This window comes from Poecilia reticulata, linkage group LG18, assembly GCF_000633615.1.
Source record: "Poecilia reticulata strain Guanapo linkage group LG18, Guppy_female_1.0+MT, whole genome shotgun sequence".
Lineage (NCBI taxonomy): Eukaryota > Metazoa > Chordata > Actinopteri > Cyprinodontiformes > Poeciliidae > Poecilia > Poecilia reticulata.
The window spans coordinates 5,769,813-5,786,792 of record NC_024348.1 but is presented as its reverse complement, the minus strand read 5'-3'; the positions used below and the strand labels follow the sequence as shown (position 1 = coordinate 5,786,792).

The following is a 16,980-nucleotide window of genomic DNA, read 5'->3' as shown; positions in this document are numbered from 1 at the left end:
TCTCTTTCTGACTAAATAACTGGAGCTCATCCAACTAGACATGACATTGCTTTAGAGATTCAAGCCAACATGTGAAGAATTGCTGTAATGTGATAGAATGTGCATGTATATAATTCATACGCGTTTCATGTACAGAACAGAATGCAGTAAGCTGGCGGTCAGTTACTGGATTTTAAATATACAATTACACATATGAACAATGGATCAGGAGGGATAATCATCTGCGAAAAGCAAAGGCTTGGTTCGGTCTTGTGGAGCCACAAGAGGTCACTGTGGGTCTCTTTAGGAGTGAGACGTGTGTTGCTGGAAGAGTTTGGCAATTTCACAAACTGTAAATTCTGTCGTTTTTCACACAACATAAATGCACAGTTGAGTGACTTGATGTTATTTCTTTATTTCTGATCAAATACAGCATTTGAGGTGACAATTTTACATCCGATCAATAACTTCTTGGTGCTAAAAGGTCATTTGAAGCAACTTGTCCTGTAGAGAGCAATATGCAATGTGATGTCACATTCCTCACATTGTGTGATTTGATATTTTCTTCCCTGTTTGAAAAGTAACAAGCAACCATTGCAATATTACACAGATAGCAGTAAGATTAAAATACTTCTGTTTTCAACATTGAGTTTTATTCTTCTTCATTATTATTATTATTTTTTGTTAATACAAATGAAAACAAGCAGAACATTTTTACCAACTGACAGAAGAGACTGTAAACATTGTCTGGGTCTTGAATGCCCATGTATATCTGTTCTCTTCTGTTTAAGCCCAAATCTTTTGGGATTTTATTTGTACATTGAAGAAGACAGAGCACCAAAGCGCTTCCCTTCCTAGTAAATGTCCTTCCAGAAGAGGAGCCAAGGTGACGGAGACGAAAGAGAGAGATTAGCCACGTTCCTCTGCTGCTGACCGAGACTTTCTGCAGATCCCGTCTTTGCCGACTCATCACTTGTCAGCCTCCGTAGATCGTTCCCCATTCAGGCTTTGTGTCTGGAGTTCAAGCCACTGACACTCACAGTCAGCGGCACAAACATGCACTTTCCAAGGTGTACGGGGACACATTAATGACGACTAGAGATCATTTTTCCATTCTGCTATGGCGCCCCCTTTAGCACAGCGCCCCTCTGTGGCGCATACCCACTTTTTGCGCCACTGCCCACAGACATTCACTCAAACGCTCTGGCTGCTGTAAACCCCAACCAACACTTTTACTACCCTTCTTCTCTCTCTCTAGTTGGACGCTCATTTTCAGAGTTTTCCATCACTGTAGCTTTGGGGAGGCGGTGCTCTTGAGTTGTCTCTCCAGACAAAGTCAGTCACTCAGTGGTGCGTCAGCATGACGTTGTGGTCGTCTTCGGGCACGTAGAGCTGCGTCACGACGCGGACGTGAGAGATCTTCTTTACTGCCTTGTGAAACACCTGCTTCATGTCCCTGTTTTCAGCCAACGACATCCTGAGTGAGAGAAACAGAAGCCATGAGGAGGAGCGTGGAGGATGGAGGGAGGAAATTAGAATCGGTTCGGGTCATTAAAAATTGGAAAGGAATAGTTCTATATTTTTAAGGCAAAATATTGTATTTACTTTGAAGCGTTGAAAGATCTGCACCTGCAGAAAGAACAAGAGAGAGGTAAAGGAAAGAACAATGAGCTAAGCTTGCAGTCTTTAAGCAGAAATATCTCTTCTTTCTTGCAAACACCCAAAAAAACAGTTGAGTTGAAAGCATTTTTTCCTTTAGTAGAAAGTGTTGGTTTAAGAAAAAGAAGAAAAAAAAAACAAATACAGCTAACAAACACACAGAAAAATTACATGCATCTTGTGCTCTCTCAAACATTGTTCAAAAATCTGGAGCTATTTCTTTCATCAAAAAATAAATAAACATGGAGAAGATGAAAAGTATAAGATCAAGCCCAGAGCAAGCAATTCCGGTCCCCAAGGACTAATGCCATGCTGGTTTTAGTTTTTTATCTTGCCTGAAAACTAGATTTAAATAAAAATGTTATTTTGAGACTCCAGTAGAACTTGGTAACATGTGGAGGAGATACCTCAGCTAATATGTAAACCACCTGTGTTTGGAAAGAACAAGATCTAGAACCAAACCAGCAGGACTGGAACCGCCAACTTTCTGGTCTAACAACTATCTACAGAGACTATTTCTAGAGCATAAAGAAACACGCAACAAACACCAAAACATGTCTAAAAAGTCAGCCCTTCCAATATTTACCTTCCACACGAAGGTAAATATTGAGGGAGAATCAAATTTCCACTCAGTGTCTACTCTTTAAAGTCAAAGGATCACACACAAAAAAGGGGGAAACACAGCAAAGGACGTCTGAGTACATCACCATGAAATTTTAGCTGCCCCTTAAAAGGGGTTTCAAAGAAACTCCCAAGTTTCCAGCTTGTCATGTTGAAAAATACAACACAATGAGCACAGAAGTAGAGAAATTTAAATATGTATCAGATATGGGGATTATCAGAGTTTCATATCCATAAAAACAGATCTTTAATCAAGTCATCACTGCCATGTCTGCAGTAGGCAGATGTCAGAACCATTTCTTTTTGGAGAATCAGACAGAAGTTCTCATGGGTAAAGTCAAGCCAACAGACCAGGGCTGATTTTTGAGAACTTCAGCAAACCTCATCAAACCTTTAAAAGTAACCTGAGTACTTCTGTGTAATTTTTTATTTATTAGTTTTCTGGGAGACATTTGGCACCGTAGATTCTCTATCTTTCAGTAGAAACATTGTAAAATGGACCATGTGAAGCATCCCCTTGCACTACAACTATTCAATTGTGGAATATCTGCAAAGCGTTGATGGTTATGAAAGTTTAAAAGGTTTGACTGGTTTCGATGGCTGAAGCTCATTCTGAAACCAGCCCAAATCTGACAAGCCATTAATTCCACTGGTCCATGCAAATTTCTTGCCGATTCCTTAAATTGGGATCGCTCTGACTGCTCTCCACTGCAGAATGATAGTGGCAAACTTTTATTTCAAAGACACATCATGACTTCTCCGATCAACCTAGTCAGCATCAACACATTGCTGCCGTTAAATGAAAAACATGTTGGATTGATAATTTTGAAGGTGTGAAGGACAATTAGTACACGTTTTTAAGTGACAGCAGCGATGTGGTGAGCAGTTTAAAAGACTTGTAAAGTAGAAGAACTGAGTTTTTTTATGAACAAAAAATAGGAGCTTTTCTTTTAATCCCACGGACAAAGTCCCCACAATCCTCACATGAACTGTCTTCAGATGCCACTGCTTTTAATAGCATTAAATTGCATACTGATACAACCCAGGTTAAAGTCTAATAAAAAATTTTGTCAACAACTTAAGTCAAGCACACAGAATAAGATATAGTCAGTCAATGTGCAACCGCAACAAGCATTTGATCTATTCCTTAGAGGGAAAAACAATTGGCTGTTTGAAAGGTTTCTAAATTTAAAATGTATTCAAAAATATTGAATAATAACTAATTTTAACAAATAAATATATGTATTGCCATAGCCAATGTTTCTTGCCAAACTTGGAATGGGTTGCGTTAAAGACCAATCAAGTCTAAATAAAGTGTGGTAACACCTTAAAGACAGTTCATCCCCAAACTATGTTTGCCAAAGGACGAGTCACGTTGCCAACCAAGCCAGTAATGTTATACATTTTTATAATGCATAACATTACCTCAGTTTTTCTTCTTTGCAAGTTGTTCCTGCTGTTGTTTCTCGGCTTTCCGTTTCTTGTACTGGGCTATCTCGGCCATCTGCAGCCCGTGGGCCATTTGCCTGTTGAGACGAAGCGAACACCATGATCACAGCACACACACACTCACGTTCTGCAGTCCTGCAATGGCACTTTTCTCTCTAAAAAACCTAGCTGTTTTATTGTTGTTGTTGTTTTTGCCACCCAATAGGTCCAGCATTTTAAAGGGAAATGACTAAAAGGTAGGTTCCTCGGAGACTAATTTTATTAGAAAGTCTGATCATAAAGGATTTTGCAAGGTTTGACTTAAATGCTAGTTTTCTCCTTAAAGGTATTTTTTCACAAAGTAGAACAACTCCTCCAAAAATTTCAACACAATTCTTCTAAGACAACCTAGAGCTTTGCCCATGAGTCCATTTTTTGAGGAAATGGAAGAGTATTATTGGTGCAGTGGTTCTTTCCAAGGTACTACAAACTGGTGTCAGGTCTGCCAACAGTTCCTCCTGAATAAAATATTAAAACTCAGATCCCATCACCACTATGCACCTCTGCATTGCAATTATACAGTATTTTGAGGTGTAGAATGTAATTAGGACAATTGCTACTTGTATTCTGCCAGTCCAGGACCCTCCGTTTACTCTTGTTTGAAGTTACTCCTGGAAAGATGGCTGAAGATCTTTCCTCAGAATCCCCTAGACCGAGGGTCTCAAACTGCAGTCCTCGAGTTTGAGGCTCAACTTTTAGACAAGTACCTGGTCCTACACATTTGAATCAAATGGTGAAACTACCTCCCTAGAATGCAGTGCCCTCGAGTGACTGAAGTGACCAAGCCTTATGCACTATCATTTACTTTCAAATATCTTTCACTTGCATCTGACAAGTTACTAAACTTCCAAGTTCTTCATACAGAGTCCAGTCTGAGAACTCACATCCAGCATTGTCCTAAACATCATTACTTGTTCACAGTATTTTCTATATGAACTCAAATTATTGTTTCAGCCATTGTACTCAGCTTCTTGAGTACATTGGAGCAATGCAAGAGCATGCACAGATGATTACTGGAACAACAATCCGCCACCAACTCCTTGAGCAACTATGTCTAGTAACTCATGTGCTACACAAGTTTTCTGTCAGATTACCCCAGAAGAGAGGCAAGGACGACTCAGTGCCAGGGTTTGTATTGTGGTCAACTTCTCCACTTGACTGTGGCCCAGTGGAAGGAGGAGTCATCTTGAGATCCAAAAGTGATAGGTTGATTCCAGGTTCCTTCTCTCATACGTCAATATTCCCCTGAGAAAGGTCCTTCATCCCAAGCTGGCTACCAATCAGACCAATGAAATATGTTGGAAGCTTCTTGGATCATGAATTAACCTCAATTCTCTCTGTTTTTGACAAGCTGATAATGTTCATCAAAACACTCCCCTGATCTGTCACCAAATATCCAGAGCTCCTGATCATCTAGTTTGTTTGAACCTCATCAGAAAATAATGATGGTAGGCTTTGTTGACCCCCTCTTACACTCAGATACTCTCCACATTAGTCCACATGTCCTTGAGCTGGTGAACTTACCTCCACAGTCTTGTCCTCAAGTCAATTTCATGTTCAAAGTCTCAAGAGCCAGTTGAGGTGGCTTGAAGATCTGGTAAGTATGGCTCCTGGAGCCGAGGTGTTCCAGGCACATACCACCAGGAGAAGATTCAGAAGAAAGCCCAGGGACTGTTTCTCGACTAGTCTGGTAAGGTTTTAGGATTTCCCTGGAGGAGCTTGCCCAAGTGGCGGGCACAAAGTGAACCAGCTTATGACTGCGCCTCTAGTAGCACTGGCAATGAGGAGCAACCACCAACCGAAAAATGTGTTGATTTTTATCTACTTTGGACACTTGGCATTGGATGTGCTAGGGTAAATGAAAAACCCTGTCAAGAAAAGACCAAAAAAAACTTGTGGCTGCAGATTACGGATTGCTGTGAATACGATGTGTGCATGCAAACAATGACCTAAACTCTGTTTAATTAGTAATGTGGACTAATCTGAAACAAAAGTAGGAAATAACATGCAGAATTGTCACATTCTTGGAGATTGTGTTGTTTCTTTGTGGCCTTTCTTTGAATGTTGCGTCTTCCCTATTGTGTACAAATGTGAGTGTAGCTGTCTTCTTAAAATCAATTGTTTGTACAAAGATATTACTAGAACATGGTGCCTGTAACTGTGATATGGTTGATTACAACACCTAAATCATGTACTGTACTTTGCATAAAGTGTATAATAAAACAAGAATCATTGTATCAAAGTGATAGTGTAGATGCTTTTCTTGTTTACTGTACAATATTTGTTTAATTTCCAATGAAGCATTGTATAATCTTAATCTGTTTATAAAACTGTAACCAATATGATATTCCTCCGTAAAATTTCAGATGGGAAGAACAAATTCATGCAAGGACCAGTATCAAAGTGGCTGATTTTGAACTTGAATGAAGAACTGATAAGGTTACTTGTAGGTAGTTATTCAAAACTAGTGCAGGACTCAGAATCTGGAGAGAACTTGGACCAGGGTGGAAAAATTCTAGCTATATAAGGAGGTGGGGAAAGAAAAAGAGCAGAAAGACAAACACGGCGAGGGGATGGAAGAAACTCATCCCTACCCTGACTTAAGTTCTGGAGGAACGGGCAGAGGTTTGGTGAATCCATCTCTCCCTGTAAGCCAGTATGTTTCTTCTATTCCTTTTCCCTGAAGAGGTAGAGAAAGAGGTAGAGAAAAAAAAATGTCTTCACGCTTCTAGTCATACGGGTGACATTATCTTTGTATTTGCTGAAGATTTGTACTTTGACTTCTGTACGACCCCTCAACTGAAGCTTGTAGCCAAGATTGAGTTCCTGCAGGACCTTTACTGTACTCTGATGGACATGAATCCTGTAGGCTACCATAAGAAAAAAACATAATTAACATCAAAACATCCTAGATTACCTAACAAAAAAGTAGAACAAAGAAAACTATCTGGAAAAAAAACCCAAGTAAAAAGCTTTCCAACTGGTCAGAAAACCTATAGGTAAAGTGACAGCTACATGCAGATTGCAAACATTAGCAAAATTGCAAAGACTTCAAATCTAAAGTTTGTGCTCGATAGCAAGAGATTACAGGAAAAAAGTGCATATTTTATTGACTAAAATCAAAAATTTGAAAAATGACGTCATTTCAAAGTGATTTTTAGATTTTTTTTTGTACCTTCTTATTGCACTTAAATCTGGAAATGTTTGGTTTCTGCATAAAAAGACCTCCAGGTTAGAGGTCAATAATCAATAGATCAGGAAATATGTGCCAGTTTCTTTAATTAGAATTTTATCCACACACTTTTTCTCTGACTTGTGTGAACTTACGCATTCCACTGGACTCCATTCGAGAAGCGGTGGTCACCGTGTCTCCAAACAAACAGTAGCGAGGCATGGTGAGACCCACCACGCCTGTTACACACGGACCTGCAACACACCACAGATCCAAAGTCAAGTTTCTGCCGTCAAAGAACAAAACATTTGGTGTACATATGGATCTTCGGTGTCTGGCTGAATGTCGATTGAAAGTCGGAGAACTCGACTTAAACTCCATTCTTTAATTGCCTGTGTGGAGTCCTATTCGTATTCTGACAGGAACGTCTGGCATGTGCCTCATTTTGAAGGTTCCCACAGCGCTGAGGATGTCCAGAGACATGTTGGCAATTTCTGCAGCATGGCGGTTGCCGTTGGGGACGGGAACACCCGACGCCACCATGTAGGCGTCGCCGATAGTCTCCACCTGGAGAAGGTCGTGAGAAAATGAGCAACAATTTCAACCACCTGATGTTACCTCTTTAGACACAAGATTAACTAGGAAAGAGTAACCTTGTAGACATCGTGGTTTCCTATAATGGCGTCAAACAGCGTGTAAAGGTCGTTGAGGAGGTCGACCACCTCGATAGGTTCACTGTTGGCTGAGATGGTGGTGAAGCCAACGATGTCGCTAAAATAGAGCGACACATTGTCAAAATATTCCGGCTCCACTACCGCTCCCACCATCAGAGCCTCTGCCACTGATCTGGAGAGGTAAAAAAAAACAAAAACTTTAAATACATTTGTATAACCCAGGCCGAACGAAACGTGCACTTTAAATGGAGAATTGAGAGCGCTAACAAATCTTCCAACGCTTTTCTGACAGATTTATCAGTATTGTTTTCGTCTTTATCCTTCGTTTTACCTTAAAAAATAAAATTTGCATTCCACGCGTGTTTCTTTGTTCAGTTATATGAGTGGTAACGTACGGGGGAAGCATCTGTGTCAGCAGCTTCTCCGTCTTCTGCTTTTCTATCTCCAGCTCCTCCGTTCGCTCTCTGATCAGCTCCTCCAGGTTAGAGGAGTACTGCTCAAGCATCCTCAGCATCGAGTCTATGATGTTGGTCTTCTTCCCTTTGTTGATGTTTTTGAACTGAAAAGACCAGAAGCGCATGAATATCCAACAGAATTCATTTAAAAAGTGCACTTTAAAAGTAGTTTTTGTTAGAATTAAGATGAAAACATGCAGGCGCAACTTGATTGGAGATAAAAAAAGAATCACCTGGTCAAATATGTCCTCAAAGGTCGGCCTCTTGTCTGGCTGTTCGGTCCAGCATTGTTTCATCAGCTGGATGCACTCCATAGGAGCGTAATCTGGACTGACCACCGGACGGCACAGAGGTGGAGGTTTACGAAGCTTTTCTAATATTTCTGAGGACATAAAACAGAAGCTTAGCAGGGATCTCCTCTTTCAAATTATGCTAAAATCTGATCAGCAAACTTGAGTCTGATATTAGACGTTGGAGATCATTTATTTTTCCACATTTAAGGTTGTTTGAAGTACTCTTAGAAATAAATCAGTGATTTCATTTTGACTTGACGTGAGAGAATGCAATGTTGTGGAATTTTGCATTCACACTTTTACATTAGGTACCTATTAACTTTGTATGTACATTTTTTTAAAGAAGCAAAACCATCTATGTGTTGTTTATTATACATGATCCATCTTGTTTATGGATATGTTATAAGAAAATAACATTTGTTTTTTTATCATTTCATTAGTATTTTCTTTTGTTTTTTATAAGCTATACTTTCAAAATATGTGAATACAATTTATTTTTTTTGCTTGAAATTCTCTTGCCACCCCATAAGTTATGCCACCCTGGGTGGAGAGTCTCATTGATATATACTGCTAATGGGAATGTCCAAAAATGAACAACATACCTCATAAAATTGACTGTTTCTGATCTGATTTACTTTTGCGAACATGAGCTGACCCAGTAAAATAAGATGATGACTATTGAAAAGTACTCAGTACAACTTTATAAAAAAAAAGAAAGAAAATGACAATTTTTTAACACTATATATTTTGTATGTATTTAAAAACTATATATCTTATTAATTTCCATTTTTCTGATCTAACTGACAAATATTATAATCCGTTTACCTGATTTAAAAATGTTTTATAGCTTGTGCCTTCCATCATCAGCAGAACAACCAATTTTGTAAAAGAGATGTCTTGCCTGCGTCAGACAGGTCCAGCATGCAGAACGGAGGCCCTCTGATCACGACCTCCTGCATTATGATAGCAAAGCTGTAAACGTCACCGGGGAGAGTCCTGTGGAGTCCCGGATGACTGGCTCTCAGGACCTCTGGAGCCGTCCACAGCAACTCTGCAACACAAAAGTGATTTAATGTCCTCCTGTTGCTACAGTTGGAGAAATTATCTGTTAGAATGAGACCACAGGGTCCACTTTTCACAGCGTGAACCCTACAGAAATTAATTTTAAACACTGCAGGGTTGCAGAATGAGAAGCTTTCAGAAAGAAATCAGAATCAATGCTTCTCTATTTCACAAATCTAAGAAATGCCTGGGCAAAACCTGAACCACAATTCAGTGTAAGCAAAAGATTGGTAAGATTGATTTTTTTTATTAGAGTACCTTTTTTAGTAGTTAAACCAAGTTTTCCCTGGAAGAAGGGAAATGTCATCAACAAGGGTCAATAATGTGTTTCATGTTCTAATAAATACACCTTCCCTAAAAGTAAGTAAACTGTCCAGATCCTGAAATGAAATAAATAAATAAAAACTCTGAAAAAGCTTTGTATCTGTTACCTTCTGGACGCGATTCGACGAAGGGGAACCGTTGTGACTCCAGAACCTCATTGTAGCCGTAGTCTGTCACTTTAAGGACAAAACGTCCATCCACCACGCAGTTACGAGACTTCAGACGGGTGTGACACACTCCACGATGATGAAGGTACTTCATGCCCTTTAAATTGGGGGGAGGGGGTGGGGTAGGTGCAGTTTCGTCAACTTCTGTTTGAAATGTTATCTTCCACCTAAATTACAGTACTGCCATTTACCTTAATGAGGTCCAACAGCAGAGACGATTTAAACATCCAGTCGAGTTTGACGTCGTCGTTCAGCAGCAGGTCCTCCAGGCTTCCCCTGGAGCAAAACTCGGTGACGATGGCAAACACACCGCAGTCATGAAAGAAGCCCAGGAAAGGGTTGACGTTCTCGTGACGCATGTCATTCATCTGCAGGAACGGGCAGCGCAAACCTACTCGTGTAGTTTCACAACACGTTGGGTTTTAATTAGCCTTCCTACGCAGTTCCGCTTGATTTTAATCTCATTTCACTGCTTTGTTTGAGAGTCATTGCCTGAATTTCAACCGGCCAATGACGTCAATTTCCTACTGCGTTAGCGCCTGTAGCAATGGCGCCGAAGGTAGTGAACGAAGCCGTCTTGGCCAGGCTTTCAAATATTAAATTAACGTTAACAGATGCGTAGTTCTGCTTGGCACTTACTTCTTCGCAGAGATGGATGTGTACAGCGCAGGCCAGTAAGTTTCATAGAGTTGAACTGGCGCCTTATGTCAAGGCCAAACGTCAGTAATTGGGTAAAATTCAAAACTCAACATAGTGACACTAACCCTAACACATGCAGGAAGAAATCGTTTCTTAAATAGCTCAGGGTTCAGACTCTATTAGTGAAGCATAGAACAAAGAACCATTTAAATTTTAATGATTAGGTTTAAAAAAAAATTGTATCTGTTTTTTTTTCTCCCTTTTTTTCCAGATAAAATTAACATTTTGTAAATCATTGGACAAAAATCTGCTATTTCAAATGACAAAGGTTTTGCTGTATAGTAATATAACTTGTATTAAGATTAAAGGTATTAAAATAATAATCTAAATGTTTTAAGTTTAAATTTAAGGTTTAATCACCAAGCTTGGATCCGTTTTATCAGAGGTGGTGTAAATGTACTCAATTTTGAAATCAGGAAATATTCTGATTTATACCAATGAAATATATGAATATAGTTTATTATGATAGTCAGCACTTCTAAATCGACATACCTCACTTCTTGCAGCCTTTAAGAAATGTTGATCTAAATGTCAGATGTCCTATGCAGTGCCAGGTTTCTCCCAGAAAACTTGCTAAGCCTGGTGTTTAGAAGCTATGGCAGTCATCTTTAAACTCAAAAACCATTTTGAGTTTAAAGATGTTTAAAGTTGACAGGAAATTTTAAAATATTACTTGATAATCATGTGTTATTGAAAGATTGGAAGATTAACACCTGAACACCAACTATAAAGTCTTAAAAAATGCAAACACTTTAAAAAGACTTAAATAAATAAGCAATGCTTAGCCTGGTGGGTGGGGGCTCAAGTAAAGCCTGGTGGCCTGCCAGACTTATAATGCACTGGGGGAAACCCTGCAGTATACTGCTTTAGAAAAAGTAGTCATGTTCTTTTGCATCTCTCATCATTTCACATACCAATTCAAAGACATCGCTGGTTTTAGGGTTAATGCTTCGAAACCTTCCATTCGGTAGCCTCTTCAGCCACGCCCAGTCACCCTGATCAGGAGAAAGAGTCTTCAATTAAAACTCCCCTCAAAGTTTCACACACTGACTTTATTCTTTCCATATATGTACCTAGTTTAGATTTAGGCAAAATAGATTAAGTACTCTGAGCTATGAAAGGGAAAGACAAGGTAATATAGCATTTAAGTGAGGTTGCTCTTTATAAATAAAGACGTTGCAACACTGTCATCTTACTGCACTGATGGTTACACTAAATTTGCCACTTTTCTTTTACAAATGAAAGTGATTATGTCATGTTCTCAATCTGGGATACATCTAGAAATCTGACCTCAAAAATGACAACGTTTGAATTCTCGTATGTGGCCGGAGACTGGGAGGAGGCGGGTGTGTTGAGGCTGCGCTCAGACGTGCTCCGGCCACCGCTAGTCCTGCTGTCATCTAAGCTCAGCTTCTGTGGATAGCAAATTGTTACCGGTTTAGAAAAGTATCAGGAGTTACAAAGTACCAGTGCATGGGTTTAAATAGTACAAAGAACATTGAAGAATTTTTGGGGGGATTTTTGATGGGAAAATTGTGTTTTCATGACACAGCATAATGGCTGACCTTGTTACTAAGTGATGGGTTAATAAATGTGACGTCTTGGAGAGTAAGCAGGATCTTGTTGGGACCTCTGACCATTCGAATCTGATTGACGCGTCGCCTGAGAAGGAGTCATGGGGGGGAAAAAAAATTAAAAACTTGTTTATGTTTTGTTGTTTTTACTTGTTAAATATTCCTAAAATTCAGATTCACTTTAGCTTTAGATTAATAGTTCCTATAGGTGATTTCATACTTGATGCAGTACAGGAGAGTCACTGCAAAGACAGAAGCAGCAATAGAACCAAAGAACATGCTGAAAGTCAAGAGCAGATCCACTCCTGGAAAATAAAATAAAATGAGAGAACAGACTTTAACCTACAATGCTATCCAAAAAACCTTTTATTTTGTGAAAGAAACTCCGAAAAATTCATTTGAGCTGTGCAGCATTCAAATTCATTTAAAAGTATATCAATTAATTACAGCAGATCCTAAATATATACACCCTGAATAAATGTTTTTGTGGTTTTCCTTGCCTCCTGAGCAGATAACGCCGGGCGTAAACCAGCAGGCAGCATCTCTCCTGGGCCCGTAGCCTTGTGGGAAGTGAATGTCTCGGCCCAGGAAGCGAACCATGCTGATCTCCATGTCGATCCTGCCATTGAATAGTGAGATCAGTGGTTAATTGAAGAGGATGTAGTTTATTAGGCTGCTCTTTTTCAGCAAATTGTTAAAATATGAGAGACAGCTAAACTCTGAAAGATGCCATGCTCATTATAAGATTAGATCAATTGGAAAATAATATACAGTGGCGTCTCCAAAGGGGGCTATAGGGGAGGCCATGGCCCCTCTTAATAAATGCTGGCCTCCTCAGAGAATAATACTCATATCGTAGAAAGCCATCCCCTTCTTCAATGAATACATAAATATTAAAACCCAATAAAAAAAATTCATGCAAAATACATAAATATTATTTTAGCTGTGCCCCCTAAAAGTTTTGCTAGCCTGGTCTGGCCACCCTTATGAAAAACGTCTTGGGACGACACTGATATTGTAAACAGAAAATACTTAATTTATTGACTACTTTTGACTACTACTACAGTTCATAGAATGCAGGCAGCTATTGTATAATTCATTTCCTGGACCTTGCTTTGTACACTGGTGTTCAGTTCATGTTGTATTGTTTACTCAAACAAAAAGGTCAAGACTGGAAAATTCTAGAAAAGTAGACCCACACCATGAACACTTCCATACCAAACTTTACATTTGACTCAGTCAGTCAGGCAAGTGACTTTCTTATTCATTTGTTATTTATCTTGATGGAGCAAACTCTTTGTTGCTCATTGGAAATCATTAAACACCGAGCCCTACTTGTATGTTGGCATGAGATTCAAAGTAGATCCATCTGTGTCCAGGATGATGTAGTCCAGCTGAACAGCTCCAGAGCTACTGGTTTTGATACGGTGACTAAAGCCCTGTGAATAAACAAAATATCAAATTCTATAACCTCACTTTACCTCATGTTATGCTGAAATTAAAAAAGTGGTTTGGTGTTATGGACTTCTGGGTCTATCTGTACCTGGAAATCCAAATTGTGTATATGTTGTGCCAGGTTTCCTCCAGACATCCATACCCTGGACTCGCGAACGCGATGCACTGCATGAGCCATGAACAGAATAGAGTTGTAGATGGTTCCAAACAGAGGGGACACCTGGACCATGAAGAGAGATGTCAGCTTTACTTATTGTTCTTCAGACAAACTAACCCTTTGAACCTCCTTTTGAATCTTAGGGTGATAGTCTGGTAGACTCAATTCTGTTACATTTTCAGATGATGCAGTTCACTTTCACACTGCACTGTCAAAATGATCCAAACCACCTTGCCTGTGGTGACTGCACCAAGAACTACTGAAGGAAACAACATGAAAATCTCTGAAAATGAAATGAGCACAACTACCTTCTTCGCAAAATGTAAAGAAAAATAGAATGGTGTCAGATTTTAGTGGTTGTAGCATTTTTGTTTTGTTTTTGGTAAAGGACCCCAAGCCGTTTCTCCCACTAGTGGAAGGCTTACATGTTTGATTTGGTTCCATTTACCCTGAATGCCCTGTGCTACAGTCCGTTTCCTGCTTTTGGAGCAGTCTACGGTCTACTTGCATCCACATATGCATTCGAACCACACCATAGTTCACTTTAATTGAACCGAGATCTCAGTTTTAGGCATTTTTGTTCCACATCAGAGATAGATTCACCTCCCCAAAGGAACCAGACTTTGTAGGCAAACCAACTACAGTTTGATTAAAGCAGACTATAGTGGGCTGGTATGAATTGATGTACCTGTTGGGGTTTCAATGTTCTTGCCACCTCTCCTCTCTCCATAGCTTCTCTATAGGCATCATAGAATGACACGTGGGGAGAGTCGATGGTGATAGTCAACATGGCATCGTAGGCCCGCAGCAGTTTGCTGTTGTTCTTCACAGTAGGGTAGGTTGTGTTAATGTACGGCAGGCTGTAGAGCAAAGTGTCATAAGGTACAAACACGAAGGAGCCGTCGATCATCTGCATGTCGTAGGCTGTTTCCAAGAGGAGCTTCTGGGCCAAGCCGCCGATGAGTACCGAGTGCATGCAGAGGATCACAGCTAAGACAGAAAAAGACATCAGAGTAACCCTGTTAAATAACCAGAGTAACCTCATTGATGCTACAATGTTATCTCACTGAATTATAGTGCTTCCAAACAAAGATATTAACAAGTTAAAGGTGGAGTAGGCTTACCACGGATTGCTGTTTGATACGGTTCTGATTTGTAACCACACTACAAGTCTTAGACAACTTTTCTGCTTAAGACCTGCTCCTCTCTTGAATCATCATACAGACTTCAATCTTACAATCTTACATTGGCACTGGAGACTTTCATCCCTTCTTTCTTGGAGATTGAGTTGAAATTTTGTTTTTTGATTTATTTGACATATTTCTTAACTTCAGATCTGTAAATTTACATGACTAAAGTGAGGCACAAGTTGGGAAAGGTGCAAGAGAAATGTAATTTGCCTTTTCAGGAATAGTTTGTTCCTAGTCCAATGAACATCCCAAACTCTTTTCAACAAGAACCATCAGTTTTACCTCGTATTTCCTTCATCTTGCGGACTTTGGCCAGGGTTCGCCTAATGCCATGAGGTGTGTTTTCCATAAAACTGACAAATCTGACGTTCATCCCATGACTCCTTAAAGAGTCTGCCACCTAGACATGACATAAAAGAGTTGACATAAAATGTCTGCACATCCTGGTAAAAAGCTAAAGCAAGTTTGATTTTGTCACCTATAATGCAGCTTTCTACTTTTACATAAAACTTTAAATTGTTGGTCTTCTAGAGTGAAAATTGACAAAAGACTAACATCCAGACCTTGGTTGCTGTATCCACCCAGATGTCATCAGAAGAAGAGATGATGCCAATGTGAGCCCACCTGAAGTAGGTCATGACACTGTGCAGCACTGCGGTGGGTCTCGCCATAGATCGGGCAAACGTTGGATGGCTACGGACATCATCTAACTCATAGCCAACACAAGCCCAAGGAAATATTGCCTTATAGACGAGAGCATAGAGAAGAAAATATAGCAGCTTCCTTAACAACTGTTCTAGCTAAGAAAAGACCATTTCTGTGGTCAATAGTTACTTTGTTCCAGCCTTTGCTCAGCATCGAAGCAGCATCACAGTATCCAGGGTTGACTGGTCCAACATAACCAGAGGCCTTGGTGTGGAAACCCACAAATGCCTCCAGTGCCTTGGATGTTTCGCAAGGCTCCTAAACAGAAATATTCAATCAACAAACTGATATTTAAACCTAGGTTGACACAACAAGAAAACCAATGAAGAACTTTAAAACATCCAATTGTTAAAGAAAGGACTTTCACTCTACCTGCAGCACGGCATAGCCAAACGTAGCAGCATAGGACAGTGAGGGGTCTCTGTTGATGCGATTTACCGCCAGCTGTGCCGCAACATTTGGAAGTGCCTTGGCAAAAAGGCGGTCACACCCCCATGGTCCAACCACCCCGACCCGAAACAAGGCCGCTTGCGCTTGGCAGGGCAGTATGCACAGGGCAGTAAGGAGGGTGAGGAGGATCCTCAGGAGACCATTTCCATGTAGTCTGAGAAGAGGGAGGAAACTTGAATGTTGTGGAAGGACAGAGCAGGGACATGGGGATGAAGAAGAAGATGTCAGTGTGTGATGATGTTGCAACGGGGCAACATTGGGAGTCTGCTGTTTCCGTGTTGGAGGTAACGAGACGGAGTCATATTGTAGCTGAAGCATCTCAAAATATTCAGTCCCTTGGAGTTCAGTAGAATCTGGATAAAGAAGGTCTCCCCTGAATCAAGGAAAGGAGAAAAAAACTAATTGTAGAAACTTTTATGCGCACTCATCAATTTTGGAATTTTTATTATTCGTTACAGCAATTCTCTTGCCAAAGGTGAAATTGATTGATAGATAGCTGGCTGCCTTGTGTTGCCAAGAATCATAACATTTTTCAGGAAGCATGCTTACCTGCATGTTGTGCAGCTATCCCATCATTTTTTCTAAATTTCATTCACTTCATCTATTAATATTGTGTCATAAATACATGTAAAATATCTTACCATATACTGAAGAGACGGACTGTTGTTTTGTTTCTCAAAGGCAAATCTTCTGACCCCAACGACCAACTTAAGAAGCGATTTCATTGTTTCTTCTTTTCAGACACAAAAATGTTTAATTACACTTAGTCCAGTCAACACTAGTCTAGCATTATTAACCTAACAGGTTCTCTACATTTTGACCAACCAAACCTCTAAGTCCGTATGAGACGACCAGC

The 16,980-nt window shown here is 39.9% G+C and overlaps 1 protein-coding gene across 4 annotated transcripts; it reads right to left on the bottom strand.

The window, feature by feature from the left end:
- Positions 1-373: 373 nt before the first annotated feature.
- Positions 374-16,980, bottom strand: gc2 (guanylyl cyclase 2). Of its 4 annotated transcripts, XM_008435142.1 has the most exons (26): positions 16,766-16,980; positions 16,047-16,497; positions 15,804-15,932; positions 15,533-15,712; positions 15,252-15,369; positions 14,468-14,769; positions 13,711-13,842; positions 13,503-13,606; positions 12,668-12,786; positions 12,388-12,472; positions 12,159-12,255; positions 11,884-12,006; positions 11,508-11,588; positions 10,086-10,262; positions 9,835-9,991; positions 9,243-9,392; positions 8,282-8,430; positions 7,989-8,152; positions 7,573-7,765; positions 7,312-7,486; positions 7,075-7,173; positions 6,523-6,617; positions 6,342-6,427; positions 3,685-3,785; positions 1,585-1,608; positions 1,389-1,456 (listed from the first exon to the last, which is right to left on the bottom strand). In XM_008435142.1, the coding sequence occupies exons 2-24, from the start codon at positions 16,440-16,442 to the stop codon at positions 3,686-3,688; spliced, it is 3,411 nt and encodes a 1,136-aa protein (XP_008433364.1). In that variant the 5' UTR covers positions 16,443-16,497; positions 16,766-16,980; the 3' UTR covers positions 1,389-1,456; positions 1,585-1,608; position 3,685. The 4 variants fall into 4 exon arrangements, with proteins under 4 accessions (XP_008433363.1, XP_008433364.1, XP_008433367.1 ...); XM_008435141.1 differs by lacking the exon at positions 3,685-3,785 and having other exon boundaries at positions 374-1,456; XM_008435145.1 differs by lacking the exon at positions 3,685-3,785 and having other exon boundaries at positions 1,391-1,456; positions 7,359-7,486.

Bases quoted from the DNA above. Each gene is read 5' to 3' on its own strand.
- gc2 (XM_008435141.1), bottom strand. From the start codon at position 16,442: ATGCTTCAGCTACAATATGACTCCGTCTCGTTACCTCCAACACGGAAA. The intron at 12,256-12,387 runs GTATGAAATCAC...ACTCCTTCTCAG, and splicing joins ACTCTCCTGTACTGCATCAA to GCGACGCGTCAATCAGATTC. The intron at 9,992-10,085 runs GTAAATGGCAGT...CCCAATTTAAAG, and splicing joins TGCTGTTGGACCTCATTAAG to GGCATGAAGTACCTTCATCA.